This window comes from Echeneis naucrates, chromosome 17 (genome assembly GCF_900963305.1).
Source record: "Echeneis naucrates chromosome 17, fEcheNa1.1, whole genome shotgun sequence".
In the NCBI taxonomy this organism is placed as follows: domain Eukaryota; kingdom Metazoa; phylum Chordata; class Actinopteri; order Carangiformes; family Echeneidae; genus Echeneis; species Echeneis naucrates.
Window position 1 is genome coordinate 19242625 of NC_042527.1, and position 12528 is coordinate 19255152.

General features: G+C 44.3%; 1 protein-coding gene across 1 annotated transcript in view; it reads right to left on the reverse strand.

Annotated features, from left to right (window-relative positions):
- Positions 1–12528, reverse strand: part of LOC115057166 (contactin-associated protein-like 4) — a 66307-nt gene that overhangs the window by 40381 nt on the left and 13398 nt on the right. The window contains exon 2 of the mRNA XM_029524060.1: positions 7524–7634. Within this exon, the coding sequence (XP_029379920.1) occupies positions 7524–7634 (111 nt within the window). The remainder of the gene's footprint in view (positions 1–7523; positions 7635–12528) is intronic.

Below are 12528 nucleotides of genomic sequence, written 5' to 3' on the forward strand. Positions count from 1 at the left end.
CCCTAAAGAGCGGCATTGGAACGTATCGATTGTTTGTATTCTGAGATCAGTGAGCAAAGAAAATGAAAATATGATGGCTTGTTCACATAGGTGTCTAGCATTGCCATGTGTTGCCTCGCTGCACCACGGCGTATGTGGGTCAGCTGACTGATTAGTCATTAAATGTGTGCGTTGTCAGATAGATAGATGGGGGGGGGCTGTATTCTCGCTCTCTCGTGGGAAAGTGCTTTGTCAGGCCTCAGAGCTCAAACAGCAGATGGACGGTGCTGAAGAAGAGGGCTGCTCACCTATGTCCCACTGAGCGCACACACTCACACACACAAAGAGAGGCGACGCACAAACATTGGATGTGGATAAGCTCCTGGAAATGATTAAAAAACAAACAGTATACATGTCACGTGTCCTCGTGTTGTCATGCTGTTGTCAGCATTTGCTTTTCCCAGCAGGACACAAACATTTTGAAACGAAGCAACACACTGAATTTATCGCAAGCTTCCAGGGAACGGCAGTCAGCCGTTTGACTTTGGTGTTGAGGACAGAGGTCGTAAGATAACTTTGGCTGCAGGAAGCTTTTCTTTCTGCTCGTCTTTGTGTCAGTCGTTCGGCCCATCATTCAGAACCGCACAGCAGTTAATTCCATTTGGGACCGACAGGCAGCAAACGGCGGGAAGAGAGGAAAGATTTCTCAGAGCTGAGGTCGACTGGAAAGCAGTGTAGTCTTCACTGGGAGTCTCAGGTACCACCAACCGGTCTGTCTCAGCTTTCAGGTCCCCGAAAGAAAGGGACAATGGATCGTTTCCCAGCAGTACGCTGCTGCACATTGACTTGGAGGAGCTGACTCTCATTTCACAGGTTGTGGTGTCATGGAAGTACACAAAAAAAAAAAAAAAGAAGATGAAGCGCTCTGCGTTCGGAGGTCTTTGCTGTACACACTCTTCACGTAGGACTCTGTTGGCTCCCAGAACAACACCATGATCAAGTTTTTTTTTTTTTTTTTTTTTTTTTTTAAATCACTGGTAGCGACGAGGCGGCGTACAGGAGAGAGGTGCCAGGATAATTACCTCTCCTTCAGTGCCAGTAAAACCAAAGAAATCATTATCGACCCAACGAGAAGGGCGGAGCTGCATGCTCCGCTACACATCAGTGAGATCGGGCTGGAAAGAGTGGAAACCTGCGACATCTTTAGTTATAGTTATTGGTGTAGTCCGTTGTTATGTTGTTATACATTTTATAGCCCTTTAGTCTTTCTACTCTATTTTATTATCTATTATCTGAATGTTGCTCATTGCACACGATTGCAAACAGCCTCCCTGTTCCACTTATCTGTTCCACCTGATCTGGTGTGGAAGGAGAGACTAACAATTTCATTGTGTGGATTAAATGCTGAGTTTTACTGTGCACATGACAAAAAACTTGTTGAATCTCCATTAAATTCACATTTTCTGGTAATTCAGTTAACATTTGCATCGCATGTGGCTGGAGACTTGACTAAATCCAATTTCGCAGATCTGTCATTTCTTGACTGGAATCTCTTTGATTTGCTGCAGAAACACTTATGATACTTAGTAACAATCATTCTTGGCATCGTGATTTCATATCTTTGCTCATCTGCGGCTTTCTATTCTCTCTTTTTCCCTGAACAAGAGAAGTCTGTGTGTCCCATCGGATTCAGCGTTTCCTGTCTTTTCTTCACCAATCAAAAAGCAGAATCTGAAAATTGTACAGAGGCAGAAAATCACTGCGGAGAAAATGAGCCGGTGTCACTCCTGCGGCTTCTGGAGCTAAGCTAATCAGCACTTGACTGACTGGCGTGCAGCCAGCATGGCGGCATAGCGTTGTTGCCCCACAACAAGAAGGTCGTGGGGTCGGTTCCCGGCCTGGGGCCTTTCTGTGTGGAGTCTCCGTGTTTCCTCCCACCGTCCAAAGACATCCTGTTTGGGTTCACTGGTGACTCTAAGTCCTCTGTGAGTGTGAGTGGTTGTTGTGTGTTGGCCCTGTGACGGACAGGTGACCTGTCCGGGGTGACCCCGCCCCTCGCCCAATGTGAGCTGGGATTGGCTCCAGCACCCCTCACAACCCGGAAAAACAGATAAGCGGTAGAAGATGAATGAATGAAAAACCGGCGTGGGCAGTGACAGCGGCTCAGAAAAGACCAGAAGCGCTGACCTTTACTCATGAACATTAGACTGTGGAGAGAAGGAGCAGGAGAGCAGAGGAAATGGCTCAAAGGCTCAGAGGCATTATAGTGATGTAGTGTGTCCGCCCCGTCAGTGAGGCTCAAACAGGCTGAACAGACGGCTGACGGACGAAGTGCTTTCTGTCACGGCTGTCACTTTAAATCAGAGAGGGCTCCCTCTGGTTCCTCTCCCCCACAGTGTCCATCAGGGAACTAAATCTGCTGACAACACGCCGTTACAGCTAATGATGGCGACTCTGTTTGACATCGCCATGCTGCCAGCCAATTACAAAGCCAGACTCTGCTTCGGGCTTCAGGATTTGGAAATAGTGCCGCTCAATATTTACAATTTCTAGTCAATTAAACCAGCTTTTCAATGTATTGTTCACCTGTGACTTTTACTGCACGAGCTGCAAAAGCGACAGCGCCAACCACCCAGACGGCATCATCACGCTGAAGGTCAGCAATCAGCTGAAATGTTAGAAGTCATTTTCAGTTAGATGCTAAGACGCCCTAACAGCAGTCTCTGCGATTGATTTGTCCGCTCATCTGATCGGGCAGTAAAATGCTGGATGGGCTGCGGTGGAAATAAGCTTTACTATGATATGAATAGTGTTGCAGGATTTGTAACGCTGCAGGCAAGACACCTGCAGAGGCTGTAATGGGAATACCAGCAGCTATTATGTTATTCATAACATCAAAAATATTCATGTGTAGAATCTGAATGATGCAACTTTGTTTATTTTTCCACCCAGAAGTTAAGAGGCTTTTCTCGCCCTCTTCTCTTATTTTTAAATCCTACTTTATCTCATGCAACTACAGCTTTGGAGCAGGTCACCAGCCCCCACATGTTGATTATTATAATTGTTATTATTTGTGCGTCACGAGAAGTAGTCATGTTTTCAGCTCCATCATCTCCCTGAGTGCTGCAGGAGTCTGATCTGATTATCTGAATCTGGTCCAGCTGCTCTTTGTCCTTCTCACGTTCCTGCCTTTGCGTTTTGTTGCTCTTCCTTCTTGCTAATATCACTTCAGAAATGTAAATAGAAAGTGGCATACATGTGCAGATCCCATGCGGAGTGGACAACAATTTTCACAAGTTAACTGAGACTTCTTGTGTTTTGCAGACCCTGATGGTCACTTTTCAGTCCCAGAGCCGACGTCCACCTTCACAGTCCGTCCATTAATCCACTATCATGTTGTTGTTGGCTGTTGATGGTAAATATAAAAAATACCACGATAGAGCAGCCACTTCTGACGACCTCGCTTCATTTATATTTCAGAAGTAATTTCAGCTTTAAGTGAATTTGATTATTTGAGCTTTGCTCTCATATTATTTCCAATAACGTTCAAACTTGTCCTTTTAATAATGTGGCCATTTTCTTGTAATCTTTTTAGTATCATCATCATCATATTCCACATTTGCAGGCTGCTAAAATTAATAAATAAATAAAACAACTCACAGTTAAGTTTATGCCTCTCACCTTCATGAAATGCTTTTTTTTTTAGGCCAGTGAATGTAGATTATAAAAAGGTCAGAGTCATTAGTCATTTAGTTGAAATAAAACGGTCCTAGCATTGTGAGAAATCTTGCATTTGGTGAGGTTCAGTAAATGAACCTTGAACAAGCGGCCCAGTGAGAGCATTCACTGTGGACCATTTTATTATGTGTACAGCTTTTCTGTAAAATCTGAAATTCCTCAAGATAACTAGGGTCGGCATTGCATCAAAATATTTCAGCAACTTAAATGAAATACTTTCCTGTGGCCTTTATAACTTTGTTCCTGCAGAATTTCCAATAAATTTTCAGAAAATTATTGGATCATTACGGGCCACTAAAATACATCATGTACGCTACTCAGAAAGGTGCATTTCATTTAATTTGTCACCGTTAATGGATTTTATAGTCTAAACTAACCTGCTGTGGGTTCATCTCTTACTTCGCCTTTCATACTTCAGTGATCTACTCCACCTGGAAGGAGTCTGACACTTGAAACCTCGTCAATTTGTTTTGTTATTAGAGCAGTGCGGCAGAGGAGAGCTGGCCAGGCTGCACGGCTTGTTGAAGGGAGACCAAGCCTGACATGAGACCGCCATGGGCTGTAAGGAGCAGATGGACGGAGAAGTGAAGAAAAGGACGGCTGAATCATTAATAATGCAGCCATATTTTTACCTGATAGGTACAGAGGACAGACAGGAACGTACAAAGAGAGAGACGTAAGAATAAAAGGAAGAGTTGAGTGGGAAAGGAAAGACCAGACCTGCTGAAGAGGAGGAGGGGGGCTCTTACAGTTCAGAAGTGAATGGGCAATTATTACACACAGACTGGAGGGTGAAAAGAGGGGAAGAAGGACGTGTTGCAGGGAAATTGTTATACCAGCCTGGAGTGAAGGCTTGTAATTTGAATGAGAATAGCAGCGAGGCTGGATGGTAATTTCAGCAGCCTGATAACATGTCAGATGGACAGAGAGCCTAATAGGCCCGACTCTGCAGCGGGCAGCAGAACACCGGCCTCCTCCTCCTCCCGATGTGCAACACTTTTCCACTTCAGCTTCAAGTATGATGTCAGGCCTGGGTGGAGTCAACAGTGCACGATGAACACGCGCACATGAATCAATACGTGATTATTTGGCAATCCATTCACACACAACCAGAACGAGATCCAATTAAAGTGCAATTCTTCTTATAAACCTTCGATTCATGTGGAAAGTGATTACTGCGCCGCAATAATTCTGAAGTCTTTTCAAGCATAACTGGGTGGGCATGACTGCGCTGCCTGAGAACAGGAAACGTTTACACATGGACACTGCTATTAACGTTTAGCAAGAAGACTAATTCTGATGGAACTGCAACGGCGGACGAAGAGAAACTAATAACTGTAACGACTTCATGTAGCAACACGCCCCCCCATGCTCGCTCTCTCTCTCCCTCCCTCCAAAGTCGTCATCAGTGGATGTTTTAGCTCAAAACTTTATCTGTTACAGTTGTCAAGGGTCACCACGATGTCCTGAAAGTATCAGCTGACCGCTTCGGTGCAGCGAGAAGAAGAAGGAAAGAGCTGCGATGGGTGTGGAGGGTCATTAAAGGATGAAGTGGGACCTGACGTCAAAATATAGCTGAAACTCTCCACACAGTCCAAAACAAACCTGTTTTATTCTTCTACAGCGCTGCAGTCTCAAGTATTTTGTCCTGACCACACATTATTTCAAGGAATCTCTTGAAGGACCATCTTTTCGATTTTAATGCCACCACTTCCCACTTTACCATCACACAAATTTTTGGAGATGCAGTCTACACACAACAACCTCTCAGAGGAAACACACAGTCATGTTTCCTGTTAATGTTGTGAGAAGCTGCAGAAATGTTCAAACTTCCTCTCCGGAACAAACCCCGAGGTGAGTCTTTTCAAATGTTGCGCACATCCACAAGCATACAAAACCTTGGTCGGCATGGTTACGATGTTAAACTTTTTCCTAAAGGTCACCGTATCTGTTAAATACTTCGTCCTTCTATATGACACAAATGTTGACTGGCTGCCTTCAATACACAATATGTTGCTGTCCTGTAAATGCAATAGATACAATTCTTCATACTTCAAGTTTAATGTGTGAAAAGCCAACACAAGTGAGGCGATACAGACCTACAGAGAGGCAGACAGTAAAAATAAATAGACAAAAGATTCATCTCATGCATGTAAGTATTGTCCGCTGTTATGACAGAAGGACTAGGAGGCCCACACACAAAGTACCTGCATTTATCTTGTAGGTGATATTGCAGGGCTCTGCTAATCTGTTCATTTAGGGAGTAAATGAAGAGAAAGCGAAGCTGCTCCTCTGAGACAGATTGTTGTTAGCTGCTGCAGCAGCAACAGGAGATGGAAACGAGATGGAGACATTCATTTATTCATCGATTTCCTCAGCAAACAGCTGGGATTGTGTGGGCCGCTCCGGGTAGATACAGTCAGAGAAGGATCGTGACACAGCGAGCTCTCCTAATCTGCCGACAGCCGGAGCTGGCTTTAAAAAAAACAAACAAACAAACAAACAAACAAAAACAAAAAAACACAGTGACAGAGCGATGATGATGCTGACCGCAGTCGGCTGGTCATTCATTACACCCACACTCCCAAACCCTGCATTTACTCATCCTGACATAATTATTATTACTCAGCGGAAGCCTGAACATGCAGTTTACTAACATCTGTGGCTTTGAACAGCACAACAGCACAGACATGGTGATGCAGAAAGCTGTGCGATGATGTTAATGAATTTTAAGCAGCCTTAATTGATTAAATGAGCCATGTGCTGCCGCTCCGGCTGCCATTAGCGTCCCAGTTGGTGAAAATCATTCAGATCTGGAATAAACCCGTCTCACCCTCACAGCAGAGCAGAGGAGCCTGTTTCCTCCAGGAAACTCCACAACCAACCTTTCAGTCACGTTAACTCCCGCTGCAGGACTCCCTGCTGGGTCTCCCACCGTGTGGAACAGCACCACTATAGACCAAAGAAGCTGCTCCTGGCTCTCTCTTTTGGATCGTCAACTCTCCCAGAAATGAGACTTCCTATGATCCACTGCTTGCATTATTGTCTAAAAGAATGGCAACAGTTCCTGCAGGCTTGATGCTGCCAGGCTAAATACTGTGCTTTGTTTATAGCTGAATCGCTGCTTCTGGATGTTTGCCTCCATCCAACGGCTGACTTGCAGGAGATACAGTCACAATCTGCCCTTCCTGAGTTACAGCGCTGAATAAAGGCCAGATGCGTTTTTGCCGAAAATGATTTGTCACAATGATGTTTGACCTATTTGACCATTTGAATAACCACATAAATATTTGTGTCTCATTGTTATTATACTTGCAGCAGGAAATTCTGAAGTCTCAACTACGTGCCAAATTCAAACCAGTTTAACCTTGACACCAAGTTAACGTATGTGCCGAATACCGAGGAATTCAGCCGAGGCCACTTTAAATAAATAAGACAAACAGAAACCACAACATCTCTGGCTCCTGCCAGAGCAGAGCCATTAAAGGTGGTAAAAAAAAACAAACAAACAAACCCTGGTGATTGCTGAGTACCTTTTAAATGCATATTTAATTTGCAACAAGCATAGCTTTTCAGCACAATTAATAACGTCAGCGGAAATATGTTGTTTCTCTGCACTCTAGTAAAAAGCCACAATATACGCTGAAAACCTCCAATGCAGTCTGCTGTAATTCTAAATTATTATGATAACTCCACTTATCAGTAATCCTGAAGAAACATCTTTTGTTCATTTTGTGCCGTAACTTCCTCTCTGCCCAAATAAATGTGAAGGTCCGATCCAAACTGTCAGTCAGACTCTTCCTCACCTTCTCTCCTGTTGAGTTTGGCGAAGCCCGGCGCGTGGCTGCTGGACAGCTGGGAGGAGCTCCTGAAGGACGACGGCGGCAGATTGGACACCAGCGGGCTGTCGCACACCTCTGTCAACCAATCACAGAGCAGAAAACACAACACACATGGTTAGAGAGCAGCACTTTGTGAATACCAAATAAGATGGGAAGTAAAAATGTAAGGAAATTCAGCTTTAGACGGTAAAAACATTTAAATATCACGTGGGGCAGCCAAAGGGTGTGTGTGTGTTGTTGTCTGTGCTCCAAATAAGTTGCAGTAAAGTTGAGATTATGGAAATTTTCTAAAGTTTTCATCTACACTAACAGCATGTTGTGGTAACTTTGCCCAGCTCTCAGAAATACCCCACACTTCCCTCTCCATGGTTACTTACATGTTAGCATTAATTATTCAAAATGGACCATCAATAATTCATATTTCAGCTCTTTCCATCGTTCCCTTTTCGCATTTTAGAGATGAAACTAAATATTTAGTTGATATGGTGATAAAAGAATCCACACACGTCGGCATTTAGGATAAACCTCACGCAGTTGAATGTGAAAAGAGGCTAAAAGCTCGGAAAAAGTTGCCACGGTTGAACAGAAGTACTGCAGAACAAGTGATGCAACGCTCAGAGGTTGACAAAAGCAGCACACCAGATGTTATTTGGTGGGAGTGTTGCGTTTCTTTTGGCCGCACTAAACAAAATTTAGTGGGGAAGTGGAGTTGCATCATTGAGCTGCAGGTTGAAAGTGAAAGCCGAGTGAAAACAGACTTTACACTTTATTTTCTGGTGTTTCATTGAGCGGGAAGAAGTTCCCAGCAGCAGGTCGGGAGGGAGGCGATTTCTCTCCAATGCACTGTCGGAACAGTTTTTGTCCAAAATATAAAAGGAGTATCTGAGTCACAGCACTGAATAAGGTTTAGATGTAAAACTGCTGTTTCCAAACTTAGGGCTACATTTGAAGAGACTTCTTCAAAAGCCACAACATCTTAAACCATGAGCTTTGTTTTTGTGAATGAAAGCTGCGCGACAGTCAGGATGAGGCTGAGCAGAGCAAAGAGAAAGCAAAGACCAGACCGCCGAAGGACTACGTCTGCACACAACAGATCCTCGGGACACAGTAAATCATCACTTTCGCATTTTATCCTGTTAGAAATCTCATCCAGTATGAATTGGGGTGTCACAACAACATGATTCCTGCACAACAACCAGAGCTGACGGTTCAAACAGGAGAGGTCCAAAAAAAAAAAAAAAACAAATCAGACCGAGGACAAAACAGAGTGACAAACAAAAAACAAAAAACAGGACTTATTCTGAGAGATGCGGCTAAATCTGAAACTTTCCCGTAACGAGTATCAAAACTGAGGTTTGTTCTCACTGAGAACGAATCTTAATGCTCCCCAAAGTGGAATCTAGTCTTTCAGCTGCAAAGGCAGCATATTAGATGAATGAAGAGCGTAATAATGTGCAGTGGGATGAATGAAAGGTGTAATTCAGCCTGGATGGATGGATAAATGAATGTTGAGGAGATGAATGGCGTCCTGACTGGCTCATTGCAGGTTGGATACTGATGGAGAAGGAGAAACCTGCCTGTTAACACACTTTGATGGTTTACGGCCGATCATCTATATATTTTACACGCTACAATAATTAACAGTAATTGAGTGTGTTTTAATTAGTGTCCCCATCAAGAGAGCATAAATATGCCGTCGATAATGTGTCTTTGCTGTTGTTGAACCAAGAAAAGACATGTGACATTAGAAACAGTAGAACTGGATGTTCTGAGGTCTGAACACACGGACTCATGAGCATCGGTCTCCTCTGGAGCTCCAGACTGTGAGCTACAGCCAAACTAACGCCGCCTCCATCTGAAGCCTCTCCGTTAATGGATGTTGTTCTCCAGCGCTAAGACAACAGCCAATTACTATGATTCACACCGCGGCCCATCCCGGCCCACAGCTCTGGCTTCGATTACTCTGTCAACATTAGTGCACTTCACCTCAACATCACGAGGTCTTCATCTGCCTCTCAGTTTCCTCTGCGGCCAGATGACTTCACTTTTTTTTCCCCGCCATGTTGTTTTTCACTAAAGCGAGTGAACGACAGAACTGAACTATTTAATAGCAAAAAGGTGAGCTGCGGTACATAAAGCTAGAGAGGAACATAATCCAGTCTCTCTCTAAACAGATTCAAGGAAGCAGGAAGAAGCTGCACCGACCGACTCTATTGACAGACATAAAATTGGGTTGATGTTAAAAACCAAAGATTGTTATTGATGTGACGATTAGCAGACTAGAAATCTGTATTTTGGATGATGGGACTTTGTTTAGGCAACAACATAAAGGCTGTGTGAAATTTCCTCTGCTCACTTCTTCCCGGGATCAGCTGCTTGTTTAGCCCTTCAGAGTTTAAAGGTGAAGAGGTTACGACTCTTTCCACGAGCCAGACGCACACGTCATCCTTTCAGACTGAACTGGACACATCAGCACAAAATAATATGATGAGATGAGATCAGGGCGAGTTGGTTAGTGTGCTAACTAAAGCAAAGGAAAAGAGGAAATCCACGGCTGGAGAGAATAAATATTTCAACATCATCAGAATGTGGCGTCCAACACACAGCCACTTCAGTTAGAAAGAAAATATATTCAAGGGATTAAACAAAAACAGCTTTCCTGTCTAAACTCCTGCACAGTTTGACAACAGCAGTTTGGGTTGCACAGATTCAGTCTCCCACTGTGTGGACGTGCTACAGTAAGAGTTTCATTAGCTTTGGTTTAAAAAAAAAAGGGGGGGGGGGGGTGTTAATTTGGGTTTAAAGGACAACTTTGTTGAGGTTTATCCTCCATTTGGTGCTCCACGGGGGGCTGAACCCGATCCCAGCTGACACCGGGCGACATCTGAAGTGAAATGATCTGCTTTTAACATGTCAGTCAGTCCTCCGCAGTTATCCCCGCTGGCTTCGGCCTGACCGACACTTGTTACTGTGGGTGGTGGGGGAGTCCTCATCCTGCGTGAAAAGCAGGTGAATTACAGCCGTCTGAAGAGGTGAAATAAGAGGTACGGCTCTCCAGCGTTGAGTGCTTTAATCCCTGAGGAGATAATGTGTGGTGAGAGCGGCGCGAGGTAACACTCCAATCAGAGAGAGAGAGAGAAAGGAGCCGCAGATTAAAAACGTCGGGCCGCTTTCCCTCAGCTGAGAGTTGGCATTTAAGAGTGGACGTCGCCGTCTGTGTGACCAGCGGAGCACAAACACAGACAGCTCGGAGGAAAATGGAGCTAAATGTTGAATACCTGTTGGACTCTGCAGCCACTGGACCTCAACGCTGACCCCGGCTGAGAGAGCTATCCTGAATAATAAAGCCCCGCACCTCCTGCCTCTTTCTGTCGGAGCCAAATTCACTGTAAAAGACTCCTCTCATGGCATTTAAATCCGAAGCGTCCGCGATAAAAGAAGAAACATTTATGCATCAGCGGCATCACTCACAACCAATAAGAAGTTCACAGAGTCGTCCCATTCCTGATTCCTGCCCAGGTGAAGAAATGAAAGGGAAGCCTTCTGACAACTGACATCTGAGTAATACGATAATGCCTTTTTCTCTCAATAAAATATCCTCCCATCAAACGAATGTTTAATCCTCTCTGCTACCTGAGGATTCAGCGTTCGAAGAGTCCGACCTCTCTCCTGCAGGCCGTCCAGTTTCATGAGTCCAGGTGACTAAACTGTGACTTTGACAGCAGCGTAAATAAATAAAAATCTGAGGAGTGTCGGGTCCTTGGCACAGTCGGGCACAATGAATCACCTGATAGGTGGACTAACACTTGGAGAGGGAGGCCGCAGCTCGTCCACCTGCATTGTCCGCTTCTCTACTGTTACGCTGAAAAACAAAGTGTCTGCGGTGAAGACCCTGAATACTGATGAGCTCCATCCATCACCTCAACAAACAGCGGCGGACAGGAGGTCCTGCACTTCAGAGCCCGAGTTCAGTGCTGATTTATCCATTCAGAGCACGTCGCAGCCGGCAGGATAATGAGCTTCCAGCAATTTGGAGCTTGTTTTTGTTGTTGTTGTTGTTGTTGTTGTTGTTGTTGCTGTTGTTGCTCCAGCGAACTAAAAGTCGTCCTCATGCAGAGCCCGTCGACGTCCATTCAACTAATCTGCACAACTTCTACATCCAGTTTGACCCAAAGTAGCTGCAGAAATATAAAAACAGTGTTTGTGGATTGTTGTAGCAACGTTAAAATCATGAATTTTTTTTTTTTTTTTTTACTTTAATTAATCTCTGTCAGGAAACAAACCAATTAATCTGTTCATGTTTTCAAAACGTATCCTTTTGACTGGAAAATTGTGATGTTTCCAAATAACTTTTAATTTATGGCCAAAACTCCATGAATAATGATTTTGGGAGCAGGAAACTGAAAGTTCAGGAAATCAATTAATTGATGAATCAACTTGCAAAAAAGTAATTTTGCCATTGATCATCTGATGAGCTGATCCTTTCTGACATTCGGGAATTTAAAAGCTGATGTTCAAGTTTCAACGACTTTAATCGTCAATGAATCCTTTGGTGACGATAATGAGAATTTTTGAGTTGCCGTTGAGCTGAACGCTGCCTGCCCTGACGCTTTTCCTTCCTCAGTGTGAGGCCGTTCCTTCGCCCTGACATTTTGTCAGGACTGCAGATCGTTTCATATTCACATCATGGTCCAGCAGAGCAGGACTCGGACAGCTGCTGGTTGTTCCCCCTGTGGTGAGGACATTCAGCCTGAGAAAGAGAACAACGCTTGTCCGAAAAATTGAGAAGTGGAACATGAGAATGGGAGGAAAGTCTATTTAATAAGAAGTGTCTGCCTTCCTTTTACAGCACCGCAGGACGGGCTGAAAATGGAAACTCTTGGGCGTGGCCAAATTATGCATTCCCATCAAAGATCCATTTTGCACTGCAGCTTCTCTACCACATCCACACTTTGAAGACAGCTTGAAG